The following is a 27,542-nucleotide window of genomic DNA, read 5'->3' as shown; positions in this document are numbered from 1 at the left end:
TGCATATATTCTTCATGAAAACTCTGATTTATATGAACTTTATAACTGATACTATGTAAAAGACAAGTATTTTATAAAATATTCCAAACTTGAGCATCACATACAAAATATATTATATGGAATAGCGTTTACTGCACATCAAATATCATTAATAATTTTTCTGGTACTGTATATATAGTCAGTAAAGTACTTTCCAGATTTATTGTTACTGCAAAATTCTAGATATGTCTTAAGATCAGTCAGGTGGTCTCTCAAGCAGTCTATTTCTTCCAGTAAATTTTGTGAGTGCTTCCTTAACCTCTTTGTTTCTCAAGGAATAGATAAGAGGATTAAGAACTGGAGTTACCACTGTATAAAGAAGAGAAATAATCTTGTCTTTATCAAGAGAGTAGACTGAGCTGGGCCTAATGTATGTGTAAATAACAGCAGAAAAGTAAAAACTGACCACAATGAGATGGGAGGAACATGTTGAGAAAGCTCAGAGGCGTAACTAGGGAAAACGGCGCCCAGGGCAAGCACTGAAATGGTGCCCCCCCCCGCGCCCCCAACATACTACATTATACTTAGGTTTTTCCTCACAAGCGCCCGCCGCCGCCGCCAAGCCAGGCCACTGACTGGCCGCCAGGCACTAGCAAAGCAATGGGGGGGGCGCAGGCAGCGCAGAAGGGACTGCTCGTGGGGGAGGGGGCGCAGACACGCTCCCTTGACTGCTGCAGCGCTGCTGCACTGAGCAGGAAACATTTGTATTAACAAAAATTTAAAATAAAAAAAATTAGAATTTTTTTTTTGTCATGGCGGCGCCCCCCATGTGACCAAAAAAGATGGCGCCCGGGGCACGTGCCCCCCCTACAGTTATGCCTCTGGAGCTGACTTTCTAAGCAACAGGCATTCTTGCTGCTTCCATGGCACATTAAACCCTGCTGGTGTGGCATGTGAAGGCTGGAGAGCTCCATGCTTCCTAAGGAATGTGCCTCCAAGCTCCAACTGCTATGCCCCATTATTCCAGAAGGTAGTAGCAAAAGTATGAGGATTCACTGCTTAGTAGGGATGGAGCCTTCCCACCTTCCCAAGCTGTGCCAATGGGGTTTAATGTACTGTGGAAGCAGTGAGCATGTCTGCTGCTACAGGTGACTCACTGTGCCCCTGTCTGCAAAATACTCACAATCTAAGAAGAAACTGTATCCCCGGTGAGATATTGTGCTGGGGCCGAATAGGGCCAGTTGGTCTTGTGGTAGCAAGCATGATTTGTCCCCTTAGCTAAGCAGGGTCTGCCCTGGTTACATTTCAATGGAAGACTACATGATATTCCCCTTAGGGGATGGGGCAACTCTGAGAAGAGCATCTAGGTTCCAAGTTCCCTCCCTCGCATTGCTCCAAGATAGGGCTGAGAGAGATTTCCGCCTGCAACTTTGGAGAAGCCACTGCCAGTCTGTGTAGACAATACTGAGCTAGATGGACCAATGGTCTGACTCAGTATATGGCAACTTCCTATGTTCCTTTGTCTCTCCCTGATAAATATTAAAGAATCATTAATTTGAAAGGTACCACTTTGCCCAGTTAGAAGTTCTGAGCAACTCATTTTAATAAGGACATTTTTAAGCTAGAACAAGTTCAGCAGAAGACAACAAAGAAGGCAAGGGGTCTGGAAACCAAGACCTATGAGGAATGATTGAAAGAGCTTTGCTTAGCCTGGAGAAGAAAGACTCAAGGGAGACTTCTTTAAAAAAATTCTGTCACACAGAAGAAAGGGTAGATTTTTTCTCTGTTGCTCTCGAGGCCAGGATTGACACCAAAGGGTAAGAATTACAAAGAAACAGATTCAGGCTAGATAGTAGGAGGAATTTCCTAATTTTAAGAACTGTTTGACAGTGGAATGGTCTGTGGTGTTTTTGGTTAATCCATTCCTTGATCCAGGCCAGCTTTTGAATGGTGCTTTAGTTGCTTTTATTCCAGTCCTGGAGTAGAGGCGAGGCTGACAAACAGCCAGCTGCCAAAGAACTGAAGGCAGACTGCATTTGTCTCTCTGTAAATAATATCTATTTCATTAAACCACTAATATTCCTGATTCTACTCCACTGCCTCCACAACTCTTTTCTCTGGATTTTACATGGTCTGCCAACAGAGTGGTGGGCTCTCCTTCTTTAAAGAGACTGACGGGCCATCTTCAGGGATGCTGTTGATAATTCATGTCCTGAGCAGGAGATTGCACTAGAAGATCTCCAAGGTCCCATCCAACTTTAAAAATCTTTGATTCTATGAATGTTAATATTAATGTTCTATAAAAATGGTAATGGACCTTCTTTTGGATCAACAGATCATGTGGCAAATTTGCACTGCGGAACAACAGCTGTGTGTCTACGTTCATGATGATGGGTCTCTCTGAGCATCCTAAACTACAGATCCTGCTCTTCATTCTCTTTCTTTGCGTCTACATTGTGGCCTTGCTTGGAAACCTCATCATCATTGCTGCCATCCTTTCATATCCCAAGCTTCACACGCCCATGTATTTCTTCCTCTTCCATTTGGCTGTGGTGGACATTGTCTGTACATCCACCATCATTCCCAAGATGCTGGGCAACATAGCGACTTTCAGTAAGGCCATCTCCTACTTCGGCTGCATTGCCCAACTCTATTCCTTCACATGGTGTTTGGGAGCTGAGATGGTGCTGTTCACTGTCATGGCTTATGACCGCTACGTAGCTATATGCCACCCCTTGCGTTACACCATCATGATGAACAGAAAGGTATGTTTGGTTCTCTCCACAGCAGTGATCCTTATAGCCATTAGTAACTCATGGGTTCACACTGGCCTGATCATGGGTCTTACTGTCTGTGGGCCCAATGGTATCAATCACTTCTTCTGTGAGATTCCTCCACTTCTGGCTCTCTCCTGCAGCCCAGTAAGACTCAACGAAGTCTGGGTCTTCACAGCTGACATATTCCTAGCTATGGGGGACTTCTTGCTGACATGCTTATCTTACTGCTTCATTGTTAGGGCAATCCTAAAAATCAAGACCACTGAAGGGAAGAAAAAGGCCTTCTCCACCTGCTCATCACACCTTATTGTTGTGTCCCTCTATTACTCCACAGTCATCTATACTTACATACGACCAGCTTCCAGCTACTCCTTTGAGCGGGACAAAATAGTTGCTGCCCTATACACACTTGTTACACCAACTCTGAATCCTATAGTCTACACTCTGAGAAATAAGGATGTTAAGGCAGCCATCAGAAAAATCTTATTCATCACATGAGCTAATATTTAAAGCAAAACTGTCAATTTTCCTCCAAAAGGACTTCAGTATTATGCTCTGACCTCTTTCTTTTTCTCTTTCTTATTATGTGTTATTTCACAAATGCATATGTATCATTTGATTTCTTGCCACCTGACGACCTGCAGCTATGTGGGTGAGCCAACTCAATTGAAAACCACAGAATTGTAGCAATAGCAATAGCAATAGCACTTACATTTATATACCGCTCTATAGCCGGAGCTCTCTAAGCGGTTTACAATGATTTAGCATACTGCCCCCAACATTCTGGGTACTCATTTTACCGACCTCGGAAGGATGGAAGGCTGAGTCAACCTTGAACCCCTGGTCAGGATCGAACTTGTAACCTTCTGGTTATAGGGCGGCAGTTTTACCACTGCGCCACCAGGGGCTCCTGTAGGTGATATGAAGTTATATGCATGTTCTACAATGGTCCTTTTGCACATACTGTACTGGCTTACATGATATGCAGTGTTACACCTCTGCGACATTGTGCCTGATGTAGCCCCCTAGATGAAAGAATAGAGGATACACGGAGCAGAGAACAAAACATATACTGGGTAATATATATACCGTGTATAAGAGTCTATTCACATACACAACTTCATGAAACACAGATAAATTAAACATATATAATGAAACACACAATTAATGAAGAAATTGCCTGTGTTCTAGACCCCCTCAAGTATGGCTGAAGGTCAAATATGCACATAGTCCTTATACATGTAGATATATAGTCCTTCCAGATCTGTTTTCTTACTGGTTCTTGTTCAAGTTGTTGCTCCAAATATTACTCAGAATTCTTCCAGATCTTTTTCTTTGTAAGTTCTTATTCTAGTGGTAGCTCCTTATACGAATGTTGCTCCTTCTGGTTGTTGCTCCTTGTCCAAATAATACCCAACAGGTATCCTAGGTAATTTCTACCTGTTTCCTCCTGCTTGAGCAAGACTTCATCAGGAGAAGTGAGCTAAATACACAATAACACATGTATCATTTTAACAAAAAAGTACCTTCAACAAATTATGTTAACTCAAAGGGTTAGAAATTTTTAGTTATTACTCACATTTATTTCTTCCAAAGTGACACTGCACCTACCAGTGGTTTTTAAATTAGAAATCCTACTGGATACCAAGTTGTACTGGCTTCAAATGGTACAGATAATGGTTAATATACCCTACAGCATCTGCCAGATGTTTTCACTCCCCTTTGATCAAAAGGGATGTGCTTCATTATCCAATCTCAAGTCTAAGTGACCAATTATATTTATGTGTGCATGTGAAGAAACAGCAATGCTAAACTTCCAAAGAAGCCGTGGACCTTTTGTCCTATTTAAATTCTTAATTATACAAATGTAATATGGAACCAAAATGTAGCTCATATAAAAGCTTATTAAAAATATATATGATAGTCCCATTCTCCAAAAGGAGCGACTTTACTCTTTTAAAGGGGATGTCCATCAATCTTGTATCAATGTTAAATCTCACCCTACTAAACCCCTATCCACATTCAAAACTCTAAATAGGGCCAGGATCAAAAAATAGCACATGGTGCCTATAGAAAACTGGAAAAGTCATTGACCTGATTTAAACCAAAAGGCTCTAAAGTCCAGAGCTGATGTATAAAAATGCCTCCCTCTGTAGGAGGGCAGTTTTGAAATTTGCATAGGAAAATTCTTTTTGTTTATACCTATAGATGACAAAAAATTCAAGATCATTAAAGGAGTGCCCTACCTGCATGAAATGATCAACCTGCTCTGAATGAGTGGTTGTGCAAGAAGCACTACTGTTGTTTTCTCCATTCTTCACAATGGGGAAACCCATGGTAGTGCTGCTTGTGCAATCACTCATTCAGAGCAGCATCAGGTGTGCTTAGGAGGCACAGCAGCCCTAGGGCACAACATTACAGAGCGCATTATGGAGGACACTGTTCCCTAGCTGATGTTGTGATTTTCGGGAGAAGGATATTCATGTGTAAAACCACCCTGTGTGATTCTGAAAGATAAACTGAAATCTTTCAGGAGTCCTTTCAAGTAAACAAGACAAATGAGGGGGAAAGAGGAGAACCCTCAAGTGCCTCTTGGATGGACTTCATTAATAGTCCATTGCATTGTGGCAAGGTCTATGAAGGGCTCTTGTTCCAATATCTCTCAGAGACCGAAAAAGGCTATGAAAAGACATCCACTATCCTTTGTAGTTGAACTCTAATGTGGTTCCCTGAGTTTTGAGTAAGAGGACTTGGCAGGGGAGAGAGAGTTGCAGGCAATGTAATCATGGGGCACATCCAGGAAAGGAGGAAGCCAATTCACTGTGGAGTATAAAAGCAGCTTTTAGAGCACTGGAAGGAATCAAGAGGATACAGGGGTAAGATATTGTGGTTCAGCAGTGGTTGTTTGGGGTGGGGCAGGGGGGAGGTAAATGAGCTGCAGATGTGCTTTGTCTCACCTGCTGTGACATTAACCCCTGGTGCACAGGGCACGCTGGTTATTCACCCGGTTCTCCAACCAGTTGAATAACCACGCTGTGCACTTTGAGTTAATGTGGTGACAAGTGAAACTAGGTAGAGTGAAACAGCCAGAGTGGGGTGAGGAGAATAGGAAGGAGCCACAACTGCAGCTCATTTACTACTACACCCACTACACCCATACTGACTGCTACTGGTGTGGTATTTTCACCCCTATCTCTGAAGTTAACTTCACTCTCTTTTCTGGCAAAAGGTGCCCAGGGGTTCTCTGCTGTGCAATTCTTTCATGGCTGAAGAATGCCCTTCTTACAGATTCACAGTTGCTTTAAGGCGGCAGGCTCTTGTAAGGATATGTTTGCTAAAGACTTGATACCATGTTCAAATTATGAGTGGCTGTCAAATTATGTATGTGAATCATATTGCAATCCTAAGCATGTTTGCTCAGAAGTAAGTATCACTTGTTTCAATGGAGACTTACTCCCAAGTAAATTAATTTAGGGTTGCAGCTTTGATTCCTTTATTTCATGTCAATATTGTCATTTTGTGTTTTTTTTAAAAAGCCAGTTCCTCTAGCTAATCACAGGCTTCTAATGTACGTCCTAATAGACTGATGACTTCAAAAGGAGTATGCTGTTAACAAGATGATTCAATTAACATTTTGATTGTTCAGTTTAGCTATTTGTCTCCCTCTACTGGCTGGAGCAGATCAGAGATTTTCTATTCTGTACCAATTGCAGTAGCAGAAGCTGCAACACTGGCAAGCACCATCAGTAGTATTTTTGAAGGGCAGTGGGCATGTTAAATTGTCATAGAAAACACAACACTCAAGAACATTCTTGCTTATAACTTCAGTGACCAGATGACCAAGCAGAGATATAACAAGTTGTTCTAGCAAGAACTAATCTGTCTACTTTCCTTTCACTATCCCTACAACTGGACCAAATCAGTTAGGCAATTCACAAGTTAGCCCATTTGAACTTCTAATGTTCATCCATCAACCAACTTGAATTGGGGTGGATAACATTATTACAAACTATGCCTTTGAGCCATCCCCATATGTCCCTACACCTGTAGCAAATTTGGTTCAAATCGGTTAGATGGTCCACAAGTTAGCTCACCTGTGCCTCAAATGTTCATATGTCTGCCATCTTGAACTGGGGTGGATGACATCACCACAAACTACACCACTGAGGTGTCCCTACAACTGTAACAAATTTGTTTCATATTGGTCCAGGCATTGCAAAGTTGATGGGAGTGGATGGGAACACACACTGAATGCCGGGTGATCTTATTAGCCTACTGGAAATTAGGCCGATAAAAGAGGGTCTACCTATTTTGGAGTGGACAGAAGGTATATATAGATAGTAAGAAGCATGGTTTCAATAGATAATGGGATGCTGACCTGCCCTAGAGACTACCTCCCCCCTGCCCACGTTCAGTCACAGCCTCTAAGGTCAAAGAAGAGCCCTATTTATCCACCTGTGCATCAATATAAATGCTTGCAGGACTAAGTGAGGTTGCTTATGCTGCCCCCTCCCCACCAACCTCCACATATTCATGAGAAGATCTGGAGAGGACTGGTACGGACATAGGCTGTGTTCATTGCATTCATTTCCTTTGAGATACATTAAGTGAAAGTTCATGAATACATAGGGATACAGGTATATTGGCAGCAGTGTTACCTCTAACAGGGATTCCCAGTGCATGCTCAAATTTTCTCAGTATCTTGATCTGCTTATGCAATACACTGTGATTTGACAACAAGGATAGTGGATTGTTTTGTATCATCTCCTGCAATGTATATAGACTGAGGAAACAGGAGCGCATGACAAGTCGTGCAAGCATATCTTGTTGCTCTGGGGCAACACTAGTCTGGAAAGCAAGCTCTCAATGTGGCAGGTTTGCAGTAGTGAGCAGTAATCTGGATCTCAGCCACTTTCTCCAGTGTTTTGATTCCAAAGAGCTCAGATGGGTTCTCATCCTGCAAGTACACATTTGCAACTGTATAAAAAAGCATGTGAAGCTGCAACTGTAGGTTCTTGAGACTTTTAAATGAAATGGCATGTCTAAGATATACATTGGTGACAAGGAAACAGATGCCAACTACAGCCTTTTTGTGCCCTTGTCAACAGAATAGATTTGGATGGTGCATGGAAACCTCTCCAGATAGACTCCTCCTCACCCACACATTTGCAAAATCCAGCTCGAAGCCACCTCCCCTCCTCAAAAAGATAAGATCTTCCCACACTGTCTCATTCCATGAGTCGCCTGCCTCGACCACCAACTGAGGGCATCTCCAATCTGGGATCAGAACAATAACCTCTCTCTACAGTATAAATCAATCTATTTGAAAATAGACATCAGTGTCCTGGAAACTAATTTATTGATTGCTCAACATGCGACCATTTTTCTTCATCCCTAGTCAACATTTTGTCAACATTTTAATGAAACATTAAAATTTTACTTCATTCCTAATTTTACTTCATCCCTCATTAATTAATTAATTAATTAATTAAATTTGATTAATTAAAAGCAATTAAGTTTTTAATGGCTTCTTTCACCTCCTTTGTCTTCAAGCTGTATATAATGGGGTTTAACATGGGTGTAGAAATGCTATATTGGATGGAAAAGAGTTGATCAAGAATTACGGAAGATGATGAGCTGGGCTTCAGATAGTGAAGATAACCAGTCCCGTAGAATAAAACCACAACCATGAGATGGGAGCTGCAGGTGGAAAAGGCTTTGCTCCTCCCTTTTGCTGAGTGAATTTTCAGGATGGTAGAGATGATGTAAATATAGGATAAAAGGGTGAAGAGGAAGGAGGTTAAACCAAAGAGAAAACTGGAGGCAAGAAGTATTACATAATTTATGAGAGTCTTATCACAGGATAAGAGCAAGAGGGAAGGAATTTCACAGCTATAGTGGCGGATTATATTGTACTGACAAAAATGCAGTTTTAACAAAGGCAGTGCATTTATCACAGCATAAAGGAAACCCATTACCCAAGCCCCACCCACCAGCTGTCTGCAGATTTCCTTTTTCATGATTGTGGTATAATGCAATGGGTCACATATAGCAACATATCGGTCATACGCCATTGCTGAGAGAATGAAAACTTCTGCACAAGCAGCCTGGAAAAAGAAGAAGATCTGTAGAATGCATCCTTCCCAGGAAATGGTTTTATGCTTTGCTATGAAGTTTTCTAGCATTTTGGGGACAGTGACAGATGAATAACAGATATCCACAAAGGCTAGATGACTCAGAAAGAAGAACATGGGTGTATGAAGGGTGGATTTAATCCAAATTACCAGCATTATCACCAAGTTCCCTAATATCGTCATGGCATAAATTATTAGAAACACAAAGAAGAGAAATATCTGTAACCGTGGATCACCCGAAAGTCCCAAGAGTATAAACTCTGTTATTATGGTTTGATTTTCCATGCACTTATTCAACAAGCCTAAAATCTGCATAAATGAAAAAAAAATTGGTGTATTAGGTCATAAACATGTTTAATAAACACACACACACCACACAAATACAGAAAATAAAGTGATCTAATCTTTAAAATAACTTCATATTGAGGTCATTTTTATTTTATTTTATTTTATCTTATTTTATTTTATTTTATTTAACACATTTGTATACCATCCAAAATGCAAGTTTCTGGGTGGTTTGCAACAAGGCAATAAAAACAACTAATAAAAAGATTAAACATTTCAACAATCGAAATTTAAAATGTTAAAACTATTAAAAACACAATTAAAACAATATCTAATTAAAAGCCTGGGTAAACAAAGGTATCTTGACTGCCTTTTTAGAAGTTGTAAGAGATGGGAAGGCTCTTATTTCAGCAGAAAGTGTGTTCCAAAGCCTCAGGCCAGCAATGGGGAAGGCCCGTCCCCGAGTAGCCACCAGCTGGTGGCAACTGCAGAAGAACCTCTCCAGATGATCTCAATGGGCGGTGTGGTTCATAGCAAAGAAGACGTTCTCTTAAATACCCAGGGCCCAAGCTTTTTATTATTCACATAATATTATTCACATAATAAAAGGCTGTGTTCTTCCTGGATTTGGGAGCTGTGTGTTCTCCCGGTTTTTGATTGTATGGAAGCAAGGTTGGAGCAAAAGCTACCCAGGTTTTCATCCTACCTTGCTTCCACATAATCACCTCTACCCATGTTTTCCTCCTAACTTGCCCAGCCCAGTTTTGAATATTTGTGTGAACTGCCAGGATAGGCTTGATCCTGGTGGCTCCATGCTGGCAAACCTGCCTAACTAGCCACCCTTCAAAACAAGGTTAAGGGAGCGAGTGCTCCCTTAACCTCAGGAGGGTTTTTTTGCACACGTGGCAGCTGCAGCTTCTTGCAGCTGTGGCTGCCAGACTGTGAGGAGCCCAGGGAGGGGAGGGGGGATCCACATACCATGATGCACAGTGCATCATGGTATTTCTGGGGGCCAGGATGACACATCCCGGCCGTCTCTGCTGCCTGGGTGTGCGGGGAACCATCTGGGCGCATGGGGAGCATGCCCAGCAAAGCCACTGAGATCATCTGCGGGGAAGGTAGGTTTAACATGCCTTCCCCACAGCCCACTCTGGAGCCCTTCTTGCTGGTCGTAAGAAGGGGCTCCAGAACTTCTCTAAAATAGGTTGCTATATTCAGGAAACCTACCTGTGTTCCTGTCTCTGGTTCCCACCTTGGTCTGCAGTAATTTAGTCATATATATGAAATCTGATAAGATAGAACAGGGTGTATTCTCTTTTTCTTGTTGAAAGAGAAAACAACTCATACCATGATCCAAGTCTAACTGGACTTCTGTGACGATTAGATTACTCTTATAATGGTAAAAAGGTAACAAAGGGTCTCTAGAGTAGCATTAGAAATGTAAATGATTGCTTTGGGACTGTATCAGAAAATCTTTGTTTCCTCTAGGGAAAGTGCATATGGTTTATCACAGGTAGTGTCAAGGGACAGATAGATTGTGCCTAAGCTGGAATCACTTTGGACTTTATTTCATTCTCTGTGCACTTTGGCCAATACAAATTTAGTGCAAAAATTGCAGGGTTTGAGAATCAGGGTTGCGTGCAAGCATTGTAGTTTGAGAAACAACTACTTACTTCTATCTTTTTGTAGGGAAGAGAGGGGGAAAGAATAAGGCAGGCGCGTAACAACGATCGGGCAAGGGGAGACAGTTGTCTGGGGGCCCCACTGCCTGGAGGAGCACCCCAGAGGCACCTCATGTGACTCCCCATTGCCCCCTGCCCAGCCCCAAGGCCCCTCAGCCACTTGCCCTCTTCGCCATCTCTCCTGCTTGTTCTGCTGGCCCGCAATCGAAGTAGCAGCCCAGCTGCAAAGAGCTCCTTTTCTCCCGCCTCTCAGCTGATCGGCGGGTGGGCGTGGCTTCCACGGAGGCCTCATGTAGGCCGCAGTGAAGCCTGAACTCGAGTAGGGCCCAAGCAAGCCAGGAAGGAGGAGGCAGCCAGAGTGTTCTCTGCAGCAGAAGACCCCTTGCTGCCCTGCTTAACCCAGACCAGCATTTGCCAGGTAGAGTGTGAACTCCTTTTTGTGGTTACCTTTCCCGCCCCCCCGCCCCCATATATAGGGATCTGCTTGCCATAGGACTTGGATATGGGGGGGGGGGAGGGAATGAGAAGTCTCTGAATATTTATTTTGAAACAGCTTGGAAAATTTGCTGACTTAAAAAAACTATCTAAAAAGTCCTATAAGTGGCTTGTTTCATGGCAGAAAATTGCAAAAACTTCTGGAACAGTATTTTATTAATTTTATTTATTTATTCATTCATTTATAAATGCACTTATGTTCAAGTTGTTTTGCAACCCAGAAGGTCTGAGTGAGAACTGTGAAGCATGTGTGGTGCTTTTATTTTATTTTTCTTGTGTGTGAACTGCTCCCCAATAACTTGCAGGGACTTCAGGGTCAATCTGGCCAACATGTGAATGCAGCACCTCCATTCCAGAGGAGATGTGTCTTAAAGGGCTTTAAAAGCCTCCTGTGAAAAACCTCCTGCAATCAAACTTGACTGAATTTGTTCAGAATTCTGAGAAAACAAACATAGGTTCACCCTGCATGGTTGAAAGTCTCCTTTGCTAATCTGCAGCGAGGGGCCCATTTTAATAATTCATCTTTCTAGTGTGTTCTAGGCATTAAAAGTAATACAAATGTATAGTACTCAATGTATATCACTATATATTGTGACGTGTGTGTGTGTGTATTCAGTGAAATGTATTTGCAGGCAGCATACTTATTTTGGAATATCAGACTTAAATCCTTGGGGGCCTGGGGTGTGCGGAGGCCCTGGACTTTGGGGGGGGGGCATTTTAAAATCTTGTCTCTGGGCCCACTCCAACCTTGCTATGCCCCTGGAATAAGGGGAAGAGCTACAATAAAGTCATTCTCATGACCTGTGAGCAGGGTGGTAAGGGCATGGGGGGAAAGGCAGGGTCAATTTTACCTTCCCCCAGAGGATGTTTGTTATTCTGTGGGATGTGTGGCTTGTGTGCCCATGTGAGCCACACTGCTCCTGACAGCACAGCTTTCTGGAGGCCAGGGGATTGCAGCCCAACCTCCATATTTCCCTCAGTGGATTGCATGAGGAACACTGTGCATTGGAAGATTTCCCTGCAATTCAGGTGTTCTAGATGCCCATCTCTATGTCTGCTCAGGTTGCCTGCAAGGCCAGAGACAGAGGTAAGAGGGTTCAAACAAACCCTCTTACCTCAGTAAAAGCCAAGAGGGGACTGGGCTACCTGTCTAACCAGTGCCAGGATGGACTCAAATCCTGGCACTTCACACAAGCAGCCCTAACCTGGTAGGGCAGCTCAAACCTGGATAGGGCAGCTCATGTGTACAGCTTCAATGAATAGGAAAAAGATGCCTTTGGTATCTCAGTTGGGGCAACAACCCTGGCTGGACCAAAATTATTGTCCACTATACTGGATAAATGATGAAGAAAATAAGACACAGAAATAATATGGAACAGTAATGATGATGCACTGCATATATGGAGAACAGTGTTTATCATACTTCAGTCAGGGTATAAATGCTAAGTGTTTTAGACCAACACTGATGTTAAATTCTGCCCCCATGTCTGAGAGGACTTGTGTAATTCAGTGCATCTTTAGCCTACTTTCCACATGGAAAGTAGTCTTATGAGATCACCTTGCTCTCTCTGTGTGTGTTTGTGTGTGTGTGTGTGTGTGTGTGTGTGTGTGTGTGAGAGAGAGAGAGAGAGAGAGAGAGTGTGTCCCCCAACTATCAACTGTGATGTGTGTGTCTCCCATAACAACTATCAACTATTGTTTGTGTGTGTCCCCCAACAACTATCATAGAGGCACCTTAAAGGCACATTTTAGCAATAGCAATAGCACTTACATTTATATACCGCTCTATAGCCGGAGCTCTCTAAGCGGTTTACAATGATTTTTAGCATATTGCCCCCAACATTCTGGGTACTCATTGTGTGCCAGCCCCTCAAAATCTCGCCTCCTCCTGGTAGTTACTTTGAAGAGGGGACAGGCTTGATGTTTTGTTTAGAAAAGCTTGCTCACCTCTTGAAGCTGCTTCTGCTATTCCCAGAGTAGGCTTCAAACTCAAGTAGGGACCCTCCAGTCAAGTAGGGACCCTCCAGTCAAGTAGGGACCCTCCAGTAGGGATGTGCATGAACTGGTTCGGAGGCCCTTTCCCAGACCTCCAAAATGGTCCAGTGGTCTGGCAGTTCAGCCAGTTCAGATGCAAGAGGGTTACCTTTAAGCAGGAGGGAGGGTGCTTCCTTCCACCGCTGTGTTTTCCCCACCAGTGATGTGCCAAATTTCACAGGCGTGGAGCAGCAGCATAACCTCTTGCTACCCCAGTCAGCGTAAGTGGCTGCTGTGCTCGGGATGGCTCACAACAATAAAACAGATATAATGTAAAATAATAATAATAATAATAATAATAATAATAATAATAATAATAATAATATTAACCAAATTAAGTAAACAAGTTAAAAGGCATGACAAAGTAGCAGGGATGATACACTGGAACATCTGCAAAAAATACAAGCTACCTGTAGCCAAAAATTGGTGGGACCATCAAATTGAAAAAGTTGAAGAAAATGAAGATGTAAAAATATTATGGGACTTCCGACTACAGACAAACATCTGCCACACAATACTCCAGATATCACTGTAGTCGAGAAGAAAGAAAAACAAGTCAAAATAATCGACATAGCAATACCAGGGGATAGCAGAATAGAAGAAAAAGAAATAGAAAAAATCACCAAATACAAAGATCTACAAATTGAAATGGAAAGGCTGTGGCAGAAAAAGACCAAAATAATCCCAGTGGTCATTCGTGCCCTGGGTGCAGTTGCAAAAGACCTTGAAGAGCACCTCAACACCATAGGGGCCACAGAAATCACCACCAGCCAATTACAAAAAGCAGCTTTACTGGGAACAGCCTATATTCTGCGACGATATATATAACAATTGACAATAAAATTCAGCCATCCCAGGTCCTTGGGAAGGATTCAATGTCTCGATAAAACAAACCAGTCAATAACACCTGTCTGACTCTGTAAACAATAAATATAATAAATAATAATATTAACCAAATTAAGTAAACAAGTTAAAAGTCAGGCAAAAACCACAATAAGCATTAAGTTCCAAATTGAGGCACAAGATGCCGGGTTGTGCACTTCAGATCAACTGGTTTTATTTGAATGAAATCAGTCATGTATACAGTATTTGAAGGTATTAATGTTTTATGTATTTTACTGTAGTAGTAGTAGTAGTAGTAGTAGTAGTAGTAGTAGTTGTTGTTGTTGTTGCTTTTTCTTGTATTTATGCTGGCCTTCGTCTGAAATAAACAAATACAATACAAAAAATTAAAAGTTATTTTAAAAGCTAAAAATGGAGAACCTTCCAGGCATAACCAAAGATGGAGCATTAAAAAGCCTCCTTAAAAAGATGTATTTTTAGTTGTTTGGGGGGGGGAACCCACTGAGGGAGGGAGCATGGTGAAGCTCTTCATGGAGGGTGTTCCAAAGTTGAGTGGCCACATTCAAAAAGGCCCTGTCTCTAGTCCGCGCCAACCGGTTCTCTGTTATTAGTGGGGTCATGAGCAGTGCCTGAAATGATGAGTGGAGGGACCCGGCAGATTCATATGGATGAATGTGGTCTGACAAGTACACCAGCCCCAAGCTATGTAGAGCTTTAAAGGTCAAGACCAGGACCTTGAATCTAGCCTGGAAGCTGACCAGTAACCAATCTAGTTGCTGAAGAATGGGTGTAATATCCATGAAGAGACTTGTGCCCATAAGCATCCTTGCAGCAGCATTCTGGACCAGGTGAAGCTTCCAAACAGTCTTAAAGGGCAACTCCATGTAGAGCGCATTGCAGTAGTCCAATGTGGATGTTGCCAGTGCATGAGTGACTGAGGTCATGACCGACTTCTCCAAGCTGGCATACCAGCCATAGGCACTTCTGCACACCGCTGCCACCTGCACCTCCAAGGACAGTGTCGGGTGCAGAAGCACCCCCAAGTTGTGGACTTTGTCTTTCAGAGGGAGCATGACCCCATCAAAGACCAAATTTATCTAATTACTTGGATGATCAGTTCTACCAACCCAGAACACTTCTGTCTTATCTGGATTAAGTTACAGCTTGTTTGCCCCCATCCATCCCAGAACAGCCTCCAAGCCCCGGAGGCTTGGACAACTGTGGACAAACCTCTCCAGATGATCTCAAAGCGTGGTGGGGGTCATGGCAAAGAAGATGTTCTCTTAAATACCCAGGACCTAAGATGTTTAAGGCTTTATAGGTTATAACCAGCACCTTGTATTTTGCCCAGAAACTTATCAGCATCCAGTGTAGCTCTTTCAGCACAGGAATAACATGGTCTCTCCGACATGACCCGGAGACCAACCTTACTGCCGCATTCACTATCAACTTCAGTTTCTAGGCTATGTACAAAGGGAGCCCCACATAGAGTGCATTGCAGTAGTCAAGTCTGGATGTTACCAGCATATGTGCCACTGTTCTGCGGTCATTTATCTTGAGAAATGTATCATTTGTATCATGATCTGGCATACCAGCCAAAGCTGATAAAAAGCACGGTAAAATAAGATTTACCGCAAAGGTAAATCTTGCCTCACCAACCTTTTGGACTTCTTTGAGAGTGTCAATGAGTGTGTGGATCAAGGTGATCCAGTTGACATAGTATACCTGGACTTCCAAAAAGCTTTTGACAAAGTTCCTCATCAAAGACTCCTGAGGAAACCTAGCAGTCATGGGATAAGGGGACAAGTACATGTGTGGATTGCTAACTGGTTGAATGACAGGAAACAGAGGGTAGGTATAAATGGAGAGATTTCACAATGGAGGGAAGTAAGAAGTGGGGTCCCCCAGGGATCTGTACTGGGACTGGTGCTTTTTAGTTTATTCATAAATGATCTAGAAGTAGGGGTAAGCAGCAATGTGGCCAAATTGGCAGATGATACCAAACTCTTTTGGGTAGTGAAATCCAATATGGATTGTGAGGAGCTCCAAAAGGAGCTCTCCAAACTGGGGGAGTGGGTGACAAAATGGCAAATGCGGTTCAGTGTTAGCAAGTGTAAAGTGATGCACATTGGGACGAAAACCCCCAATTTCAAGTATATGCTGATGGGATCCGAGCTGTCGGTGACGGACCAGGAAAGGGATCTTGGGGTCGTGGTGGACAGCCATTGAAAGTGTCGACTCAATGTGCGGCAGCTGTGAAAAAGGCAAATTCAATGCTGGGGATCATTATGAAGGGGATTGAAAATAAAACGGCTAATATTATAATGCCCTTATACAAAACGATGGTGCAACCACACTTGAAGTACTGCATACAGTTCTGGTCACCACATCTTAAAAAGGACATTGTTGAACTGGAGAAGGTACAGAAGAGGGCAACCAAGATGATCAGGGGCCTAGAGCACCTTTTTTATGAGGCAAGACTACAACACCTGGGGCTTTTTAGTTTAGAAAAAAGACGACTGCGCGGAGACATGATAGAGGTCTATAAAATCATGCATGGTGTAGAGAAAGTGGATAGAGATAAATTCTTTTCCCTCTCACACAACACTAGAACCAGGGGTCACTCCATGAAATTGATTGCCAGGAGGTCTAGGACCAACAAACGGAAGTACTTTTTCACACATCGCATGATCCACTTGTGGAACTCTCTGCCACAGGATGTGGTGACAGCCAACAACCTGGATGGCTTTAAGAGGGGTTTGGATGACTTCATGGAGGAGAGGTCTATCAATGGCTACTAGTTGGAGGGCTGTGTGCCATCTCCAGCCTCAAAGGCAGGATTCCTCTGAGTACCAGTAGCAGGGGAGTAATGGCAGGAGAGAGGGCATGCCCTCAACTCCTTTCTGTGGCTTCCAGTGGCATCTGGTAGGCCACTGTGAAAAACAGGATGCTGGACTAGATGGGCCTTGGGCCTGATCCAGAAGGGCTGTTCTTATGTTCTTATGTTCACCTCTGGCCACCTCCTCAACCGGGGACACCAGGGACAGGTTAGGATACAGAAACACCCCCAGACTGCATAGCAGTTCCTTCTGGGGAAGTGCAACCCCATCCATAATTGGCAGATCAGAATCATCTCCCACTTTTTGACCCTGCACAATGAGTACCTCTATCATATTTGGATTCAGTCTGTTTGTTATCCCTCATCCAGCTCATCACTGCCTCCAGGCAGGCATTTAGGGAGGTTATGCCTTCTCCCAATGATGTCATCAGCATGCTGATAACACCCTGCACCAAATCTCCTCATGATCTCTCCCAGTGGTTTCATGTAAATGTTAAACAACACTGGAGAAAATATGGAGCCCCGAAGGACACCATACAAAAATTCACATATTGAAGAGCAACAGTCTCCAAGGGACACCATCTGGAATCTACCTAAGAGGTAGGAGCAAAACCACTGCAGAGCAGGGCCTCCCACCCCCAACCCCCTCAGACATTCCAGAAGGATACTGTGTATTGAAAGCTGCCGAAATATCCAAAAGGATCAACATAGTCACACTTCTGTCAGTTCTCAATTGGAGATCATCTATCAGGCTGACTAAGGCAGTCTCCACCCCTTAGCTCGCATGAAAGCCAGTGTGAAATGGCTCTGCCTGTTAAGATCATCTGTGGAGGTCCAGTTAGTGGCAACTTGAGACCAGGCCTTTTCTTGAGTTGTCCCAGGACTCTGGAACATGCTTCCTAACAAAATTAGAATTTTCCCTTCTCTGAATATTTTTAAGAAGGCCCTAAACATGTACCTGTTTAGTCAGGCTTTTAGTTTATAGTTTCAAAGCTTTGATTTTAGAGTTCTATTGTATTTTTTTAAAATGATGTTAATGTTTTAATTGGTTTTATAGTCTGAACTGCACAGGGACTTTTTGTATGGAAAAGTATATCAATCTATTAAACAAACAATATAACCAGCCCTACTGTGACAATGGGACCGATAGTATAAGCCAAGTTGGACAAGGCTCAAGAGAACAGGGAGTAGGCCACAACATTCCAATCAGCTTGTTTTAAAGCTTTCTGACAAGCCAATCTGGAATTATAAAATGTGGAGTCAAAAGGGGATCCAGAGTACCCCACTGGCTTGCAGGTGGGGGGTGCTGGGCACATTTGGTTGCACTAATTTCCCCACAACCAAAAGCCAGCGGGGTATTCAGTTGATTTCTTTTAGGAATGTATCAATTGTTTAGGCTCTTTGGTGTGCAATGAATATTCAGAGGGAATCATTTTGAGGAAAAGTCATAATACACCAAAGAGTCTAAAGACTCCAAAAATAATGACAGCACATTTTGCTCCATAACCCCACTTCTACAAGGGCTAGAACTTAACTTTATTTTTATTATTTTTTAATTCATTTTTATAGTTAGTGTCACTCCTTAAATGTTTAAAAAAGTCTCTCATATGATAATTGTAATCCTTTTGATCTGTCTCCATGATATCAAATTACTCCAATTGAACAATGAGTTCAGACAAGCCTCAGATGAAACAAAAAAAACCCACTTGTTCAGATCAAACACAATTCCCTCCAAAAAGGAGTCTGTGTACAGATGAGAACCTACAAAAAATGTCCCATAGTAGAGTCCTCTAAGATATCCAGAATGAGTTAAACCTGAAGGTCAGATAAAAATTAATAATAATAATAATAATAATAATAATAATAATAATAAGAGAAAAAACAATTGCAATGGTCAATTAGCTGAGAGCAGGTGAGTGCGGGCAGGGTAAGGTAAGGATGCATTGGTGTTCAACCAGAGTCACCTCAGTTGGGTGAAAGGTGGCTCCATAGAACAGCACTTCAGGGTTTTGTGGCCTGGGATGGCTGGGAATGAACCACGTTTAGGTGGCCGCTTGGCTCACCAAGTCAAAACTCACCAAGTCAAAACAAGCTCAAAGGGTGTTTGACTTGGGTAGTTGCCTCCTCAGCACGGTAAACTGTGTGGTTGGAAGAAGCTATGCTGCAGTAGCTGCTGGCATCTTTCAGGCCCAGTTGATTCACTCTAACAGTTCTCAGTAGGAGGCTGAATGCCCCCTGAGGAGATGGAGTCACCCACATTCCAGTTAATTGCCAATGCTTGTTGCATAACCTTTATTGATAGCTAACAAAGTGTGGCCCTAGATTGTCCCATAAACGTGTGTTCTGTCTTCATTGGGTGTCTGGCAGCAAGCATTGGTTAGTACCCAATTACTTTCTTGATGGCTTCCTTCACTTCCTTGGTTTTCAGGCTGTAAATAAAGGGGTTCAACATTGGGGTAATAACGCTATATTGGAGTGAAAAGAAATCATTCACAATGATTGAGGAGGTCGAGGTGAGAATCATATAGCTAAAGGCAGCAGTACCGTAAAATAAAACTACAACAATGAGGTGGGAACTGCAGGTGGAGAAGGTTTTCCATTTAGCTGCTGCTGAATGCATCTTCAGGACAGTAGAGATGATTTGGATATAGGATGCCAGAATAATAAAGAATGAAGAACCTGTTACTGCAATAAAAGTTATAAACATTGCAATCCTGTTGGGAAAAGTCTCTGTGCAGGATAAGGGAACAAGAGAAGGGAATTCACAGCAGAAATGTTTGATAACATTTGGACCACAGAACACTAGTTTAAAAAACGGTAATACATTTGTCAATGAAAATACGAAACCTATTGACCATGCACCTCCTAACAGTAATCTACAAAATGTGTTGTTCATTATTTGCACATAATGCATGGGCTTGCATATGGCAGTGTATCGGTCATAAGCCATTGCTGCAAGAATGAATGCTTCAGTACCTCCGGAGAGAAAGATGAAAAACATCTGGGCAATGCAGCCATGGTATGAAATTCTCCTGCTTGCACAGAAATTCATGAGCAGTTTAGGCACCACGACTGAAGAATAACACATGTCAACAAAAGCCAGATGACTCAGGAAGAAGTACATGGGGCTGTGGAGGTTTCTGTTGCTTCTTATTACTGTCATAATCATCACATTTCCCATCAGAGTTACCATATATATCAAGAGAAAAGTGAAGAAGAGGAATATCTGGACTTGCAGGTTGTATGAAAATCCCAGGAGAACAAAATAAATTACTGTGGTCTTGTTTTCCATGTTCTTCTCTAGCAAAAGTATAAATGGGGGTGGGGGGGTAGTTACAAACAGATCTTTGGAAGTGAGCAGGAGGCATCTCGTATATTTGATTTACACGTACACTCAGTGTTATAAGTGCCTCTCAAAAATGGGTAATACAACCTATTTTTGATATCATTACATCATAACAGAGAGTAGAACTGTGCAAGTTGGAGAAATCAGAAGCCCACATTGGAATTCCCTCCCTCCACCATGAGGAGGCAACTAATCACAGGGCAATTGCCCCAGGTTGTATAGTGGTGTGGTGTGAGCTCTTTGAAGGGTGACCCAGCACTGGCACAGGGAATTCTGGGGAAATCTTTGGAATCTTAGGGAGGAGTGATTTCAGGGGAGGCTGACAACAAGCATGGAGTGGTTGGGAAGTAGTGCAGAGATGCCTGGAGGATGTAGTCTCCAGCCCAAAGAACTTCTCTCAGGAATCCTTGCACTTGTTCCTGGCCATCCCATGCTCTTTCCCAGCCTTCCTTGAGCCATTCCCAGCCTTCCCTCTTGATGTTCCCAAGATTCTTCACAGCTACCCAGCTTTCCCCACATCAGGGCTGGGTCAGAATTTAAGAAACCCACTGCCACTGTCAGCTGCCTACTTGTGGTGGGGGTTAGGGTATTCTTCCAATTCTTCCAACCTCTACAGTCCTAAAAGAGAGTGGCTGACATCCTGACTAATGAAGCACATATATTAGTAGCACCTACAGGGATGCAGTGGGAACCCTAGTGCATCCACTCCAGTCCTGAGCACTGCCCATGTTCTGGAAGAATCTTGTAAGAATGGAGACAGACATAGCTTCATAACATTATGTATACTTATATATCCCGTTCCCAAAAAAGTTCTCAAAGCAGTTTATATAGAGCTGATTCAGATGGGCACACAGCATCTCACATGTTGAGAGTGGGAACATGGCAAGCATTTGCCTAGCTTGATGTCACTAATGTACTGTGATCTCAGAGTGCCTGCATTCTTTTCATATTCCCACCATCGACATGGGAGCCACTGGACACTTGTCTGAATCAGCTTAATGAAAAACAAAGAAGCTGGTTCACTGCCCCACTGTTACTACAACATGCTAATGCCTTGAGAAATTAAGCAATCTTAATGTTAATGACATGAGAAATCGACATCACTACTGGACAGATCCAAGTGTTACAATTTGTTTATCCTAGTCCACCCTGCATATATAATTAAATTTGTTATTACTGTTCAATAACTTTCAGCAACCTTTCCCCGCTGCCCTGAGATCTACGATAACGGCTCTAAAATAGGTTGCTGTATTCAGGAAACCTACCTGTGTTCTTATCTCTGGTCCCCACCTTGGAGTGATCTGCAGAAATTTAATCATATATATGAGGTCTGATAAGACAAAACAAATTGTATTCTCTTTTTCTTATCTAAAGAGAAAACAACTCATACCACGACCCAAGTCTAATTAGACTTCCATGAGAATTAGTTGACTTTTATAATGGTAAAAGATAACAAAGAGTCTGTAGAGTAGCATTAGAAATATAAATGTGTGCTTCGGGATTGTGTTGGAAAATGTTTGTTTCCTCTGGGGACAGTGCATACAGTTTATCAAGGGTAGTGTCAAGGGATAGAGATTGTGCTAATGCTGGAATAACATTTGACTTTATTTCATTTTCTGTGCACTTTGGCCAGTACAAATTTAGTTCAATAATAGCAGTGTTTGAGAAGCACGCTTGCATGCAAACATTGTAGTTTGAGAACAAACAATTTACTACCATCTTTTTGTAGGGGAGAGGGGCGGGGGGAAGACTAAGAGACACAGTAAGGTCATTCTCATGCCCTGTGAACAGGGTAGGAAGGACATGGGGGGAAGGTAGGATTGATCTTATCTTTCCCCTCAGATTATGTTTGTTAATCTGTATGACATGTTAACCTATGGGCCTGGGAAATGTAGCCTGGCCCCCAAATATCCCTCAATGCATCATATGAGGAGTGTGGAACACTTGGGGATTTCCCTGCAAACTTGGTGCCCATGCATGAGATGTGTAATCTAGTTCGTTTTTAACCTACTTTCCTCATTGAAAGTGGTCTTATGAGATCACCTTGCTGTGTTTGGGGGGGGGAGTGAGTGAGGGAGTGTGTCCCCCTAACAACTCTCATAGGAGCATCTCAATAACACATTTTGTGATGAAGTCACCCACCCCAATTCAAGATTGCAGACACATGAAATTTTGAGGTAGAAGTGGGCTAACGTGAGAGCTGGTCTACCAATTGGGATCGGCAGGTATGTCCATTCCGGATTTAGTGCGTCAGCCTAAGAAAATTGGTCTAACTACTGATCCCAATTGGTAGACCAGCTCTCCCCTGAAAGAAGTGCCATTTTGAGGCCTGGTTTTCCAGAAAAATGAGCCTCAAAATGGCACCCAAATTTCCGAATAGATTTGGGTTGAATCTGGGTGGCAGCTGGCCATCATCGTGGCAGCTGGCCAAGCCAGCTGCTTTTGCCAAATCAGTTAGGTGATCTGTGATTCAATTCCGATCGAATCACAGATCTTGATTTGTGCACACACCTATTAACAGGCTGGCTCTGTTTATTTTGGTTTCTTATCATTTCCAAGCATCCTGTGAAAATGACAAACAAGATCTGCACAATTGATCCATTGTATGAAATTGGGTGGCTTGTAAAGATATTCATTAAGACTTTAGTTACAGTAGGTGAACAGAAACAGACATTGAGATGACTCATGCAGCAGTACCTGGGACTGTGGAGGTGAATTTTGCCCCTTATTACCATCACAATTAGAATGTTTCCCATCAGAGTTACATTGATGGCCCCAGCTAATGATCATGGAAATGGGCATGATCATACTTATGTATTATTTATGTATGTAAACCACTTTGAAAACTTCTGTTGAAAAGCATTATATAAATATTTGTTGTTGTGTGGCATTTGCTTATTTGGACAAAATGCCACCATAACTGTGAGCAGTGGTGGTGTGTGACACAAAAGTGAAGTGTCAGGGGCAGGACCTCTGGCCCCACTTCAGATGCTCTCCTGATGTTGAGCATCTTTTTCTTTGATCACCTCAACAGAGCTCATGACACCCTCAAATCCATATTATTCTTGGGAAAGGGATATGGGGCTGAGCCAGCAAAGCATCCTTCTGCTATTCTGTTGATTAGCTTTGCCTGTCCAATTACCAGTGAGCTTGACACAAAATGGTTTCTTAGAATGCCTACCATATCTTCAAGAAAGGCTAAGAAGAAACTACTGATTCAGATTCTTAAAAGGCATCTTCACTCTTTGAGTTTGGCCATCGATGCGTGGAGGGAGACACACACCTTGATGGAAAGGACATGTTCTCTTCTGTTGGAACATGCTCCTTTCTGGAGACATTTATTTATCAGTAGGACCCAGCAGGCAGGATAAACACACAGACCTCAGGCTTCAGGACAAATCAGAGAAATGAAAACAAATACAAGTGTGAAATCCAGGAGTATTCTGTAAAACTGTGTTGCATGCTAAAATAAAATAACATCCTGAATGATTAAAATCCAGAAACTACCCAGTGTCTGCTGTTTTATATTAAGATGCTTCTGATTTGTATATGACTTTGCGGGGCTGGGGGCCCATTTTAAAATCTCGTCTCTGGGCCCATTCAAACCTTGCTATGCCCCTGGCAGAATAGATACTACACATGGGAACTTCCATGTAGAAAATGTGTCTCTTGTAAATTGATCCTGAATTTTCCATCCATGACTGGGATATCTGAGAGTTAGAGTCTATAATAAAAGAACAGCACACTACTTGTGACAGGAAGGGACAAATTACAATGACTTCTTAGTCTGCCAGGGGCTGGTTTTGGCTCTGGCAGAACTTGGCTGTCTGCTCCTGTTGCAAATGCCTCTGTCTAGTGTGGCAAACTAATGTATCCTCCTCCCTCTTGGTGTCAAAGTACGCACTGGTGTGGTGAATGCACATATACCTCATCATGAGCCAAGAATCATCACAAGACAAAGGCTGGCAGGAATCACTGACTAGTTTATAGGCTTCCCCCCGCCCCGCACTGCCACCTTCTTCTTCCCCTATTTTGCTTGTGGCTATTTGGGCAGGTGATCCTCTAGGACAAAGTCATGTTTTTTAAAAAGCATGAGTTGAGACAGAAAATGACACTAGGAATACTCACATAACTCCTGACTGTTGTTCTAAGTCTTTAACAGAGATGGCTCATGTTTTCAGGTTTTGATCAACAACCATGACTAGATGGTACAGTGTTCTAGTCTAGATGATACAGTGTTCCTTTTAACAGGGATTTCAAGATATTGTTGACTACAAGTCCCATCATCCCTGTTTGGACAGGGGCGAATTTCAGTGCTTGCCCTAGGTGCTATTTCCCCTAGTTATGCCCCTGATGGGGAATAGTGGCCTAATGGTTAAGAATTGCTGCTCCTGTCTGCTGCTGAGCAGAGTGGGAGCTGTCCCAGAACGGGGCTCAGGGCGATCGCCCCAGTTGCTCCAGCTTAATAAATAATAATGAATGAATAAATATTCATATACTGATACGACAAGGGGGTGGTGGTGGTGGTGGTTGATCTGCCCCTTATCCTACACATGCAGCCAACAAGCTGCCTCAAATGTTTGTTTTCTGAGATGCGTGGGTAGCTCTGGAGGGGTGAGAAAGACATCACACAGCTGGATTCTCAAAGGAATTTCTCTTTATTAAAAACTTGATTGATTACATATGGTAAGCAGACAGATAAGAGCAACAGATTGTTTTCCCTGGAATCCATGTCAAAGTACAGAGCAGTACACTGGAAAATCAAAGTATATTTCTGTTAAGTACACAACACAAGCAGCTAAGGCATTTTGACATAGTGTGAAATGTGAGGCAGTTTCCATTCTATCTGGCTAAAGTAACAGTGATACGAAGGCATTTAGTAGTGGAAATATGTAAGACAGAGCAGAGGACATTGTTTATTTTATGGTTGAGTTGACCTGTGTGCTTGACATTAGTTTCAGGATCACCAAGCAGATAGGATTTTTGACCTGTAGGATGCTAGCTGTTTCCAGTCATGTCCAGACATGTTTTCCAGATCCTCCCACACTCCCCACCTAAATGTAGGTGTACCTTTCAGTTTGAAATGTCAAACTATTTTCTTTTGCTGGCATGATAGGCCAGTTCCCCAATTTTGCTGGGCCTCTTCGTCAACACATGCCCTCTTCTCAGGCCACTGGCCGGTCTGGGAACTGCCACCTCCTCAACCCGGGCCCACCGCCGCCGCCTCCCACCTCTTCCCTCCTGAGGCCAGTGGGGCTTTTCCTCCCGCCTCGCCAGGCTGCTTCTCCCCCTTCCCTGCCAGCCCACTTCTCCCCCCACCGCCACTGCACCTCCTCCTAAGCCTGCAGGGGGCCTCCTCCAGGGCAAGGGGGCTTTGCCTGCCACCCAGCTCCCTCCCTCCATCCCTGCGAGCCAGCCAGCCAGCCATGTTTAAGTGGCTGTGCCGCCGCTGCATCGCCTCTTAAGCCCATTGTCTGGCTGGGCGCTGTGCAGCAGCCAAACATCCCCATGCATCCCCACATCCCCACGCTGTTCTATCCTCAGTCTGCTGTAAGAGAATTAAATATATAGATAAGATGGCTCCCTGTCCCCAAAGGGCTCACTATCTAAAAAGAAACATAAGACAGACACCAGCAACAGTCACTGGAGATACTGTGCTGGGGATGGATAGGGCCAGTTACTCTCCCCCTGCTAAATAAAGAGAAACACCACGTTAAAAAGGTGACTCTTTGCCCAGTTAGCAGGGGAATTAAGGACAGCCCTGGCAGGCAGTAGGACAGAATTTAGCCATAGGCATAGCCATAGGTAATCTCAGCATCAGAATCAGAAAGAAAGAGATTTACCTAAAGTTCATCCAGCTTGCCTGGATAGTATAACAAAATGGGACCAAGAAGAAAAGGGTGTATATCTTTATAAAATATACAGTAAAGTAATACCTGCTCCACTGATTCAATTATTCCCGAACAGCAGGGGCAAAACCATTGGGAATACGGAGTACAGCGAAATCTTATCTCCAAAACAGACAAAGGTAACACATTGAAATGGGCCAGAGTAAAAGCATGGCAGAAGTTAGGGAGAGTAAGCTTATATAAATAATTAGCTGGGGATAAGATTTATCTGGAATTCCCAACAACTACGCAGTGTGCAATTTGCCAGTGTGTTGATTGATTGGCCTAGCGGTCAACCATTTTACAAAATATAGAAATCCGTGGTGTATACCTCATAATTTTTTTAATGGCTTCCTTCACTTCCCTTGTTTTCAGGCTGTAGATAATGGGGTTCAGCATGGGGGTTGAAATGCTGTACTGGACAGAAAAGAATTCATCTGCAATGACTGAGGAGGCTGAGTTTGGCCTCAGATACCTAAAGCAGCCAGTCCCATCGAACAAAACCACAACAACGAGGTGGGAGCTGCAGGTGGAGAAGGTTTTCCGTTTAGCTTCTGCTGAATGCATCTTCAGCACTGTAGAGACAATGTGGATATAGGACATCAGAATAATGAAGAATGGGGAACCTGCCAGAGTGCCGCTAGTAATGAATGTTGTAATCTTATTCATGAAGGTTTCTGAGCAGGATAAGGCAAGCAATGAAGGGAGCTCACAGCTGAAATGTCTGATAATGTTTTGACCAAAGAACCTTAGCTTCAGTACAGGCAGTGTATTTGCTATTCCTTGTATGAAACCTATTGCCCAGGCACCCCCCACCAGCCCTCTACAAAAGGCAGCCTTCATGATCTGTGCATAATACAAAGGCCTACATATTGCAGCATATCAGTCATAAGCCATTGCTGCAAGGAGAAATACTTCCGTGAAGCCTGTGAGAAAGAAAAAAAAACATCTGGGCAATGCAGCCATTGTATGAAATTGTCCGGCTTGTAACTAAAGTCATTAAGATCCTTGGCACACTGATTGAAGAGTAACAGAAATCAATAAAAGACAGATGACTCAGGAAGAAGTACATGGGGCTTTGGAGAAGACTGTTGCCCCTTATTACCATCATAATCACAATATCTCCGATTAGGGTTACCGCATATATGAACAAAAAGACCAGGAATAGGAAACTCTGGACTGGTGGGCTGTATGAAAACCCAAAGAGCACAAAATAGTTCACTGTGGTCTGATTTTCCAT

At 43.0% G+C, this 27,542-nt stretch overlaps 3 protein-coding genes and 1 pseudogene across 3 annotated transcripts; 1 reads left to right on the top strand and 3 right to left on the bottom strand.

The window, feature by feature from the left end:
• Positions 1 to 1,665: 1,665 nt before the first annotated feature.
• Positions 1,666 to 9,909, top strand: LOC128331161 (olfactory receptor 13G1-like; the record flags this gene model as incomplete). Its single annotated transcript, XM_053264511.1, has 3 exons — positions 1,666 to 1,796; positions 2,315 to 3,236; positions 9,901 to 9,909. Coding segments are annotated over exons 1-3 (1,062 nt in total), but the record flags the coding sequence as incomplete, so codon positions are not given.
• Positions 8,255 to 9,184, bottom strand: LOC128329483 (olfactory receptor 8S1-like). The gene has a single exon (XM_053260808.1). The coding sequence runs from the start codon at positions 9,173 to 9,175 to the stop codon at positions 8,255 to 8,257; it is 921 nt and encodes a 306-aa protein (XP_053116783.1). The 5' UTR covers positions 9,176 to 9,184.
• Positions 9,910 to 19,445: 9,536 nt separating the features above from the next.
• Positions 19,446 to 20,360, bottom strand: LOC128331160 (olfactory receptor 1L4-like). The gene has a single exon (XM_053264510.1). It carries the CDS (start codon positions 20,358 to 20,360, stop codon positions 19,446 to 19,448), a length of 915 nt encoding a protein of 304 aa, XP_053120485.1.
• Positions 20,361 to 26,587: 6,227 nt separating this feature from the next.
• Positions 26,588 to 27,542, bottom strand: LOC128331158 (olfactory receptor 8H2-like; annotated as a pseudogene).

Source organism: Hemicordylus capensis, chromosome 6 (assembly GCF_027244095.1).
Source record: "Hemicordylus capensis ecotype Gifberg chromosome 6, rHemCap1.1.pri, whole genome shotgun sequence".
Lineage (NCBI taxonomy): Eukaryota > Metazoa > Chordata > Lepidosauria > Squamata > Cordylidae > Hemicordylus > Hemicordylus capensis.
Note: the sequence above shows the minus strand (reverse complement) of the source record. Positions and strands in the feature narration are given on the sequence as shown.

Bases quoted from the DNA above. Each gene is read 5' to 3' on its own strand.
- LOC128331160 (XM_053264510.1), bottom strand. From the start codon at position 20,360: ATGGAAAACAAGACCACAGTAATTTATTTTGTTCTCCTGGGATTTTCA.
- LOC128329483 (XM_053260808.1), bottom strand. From the start codon at position 9,175: ATGGAAAATCAAACCATAATAACAGAGTTTATACTCTTGGGACTTTCG.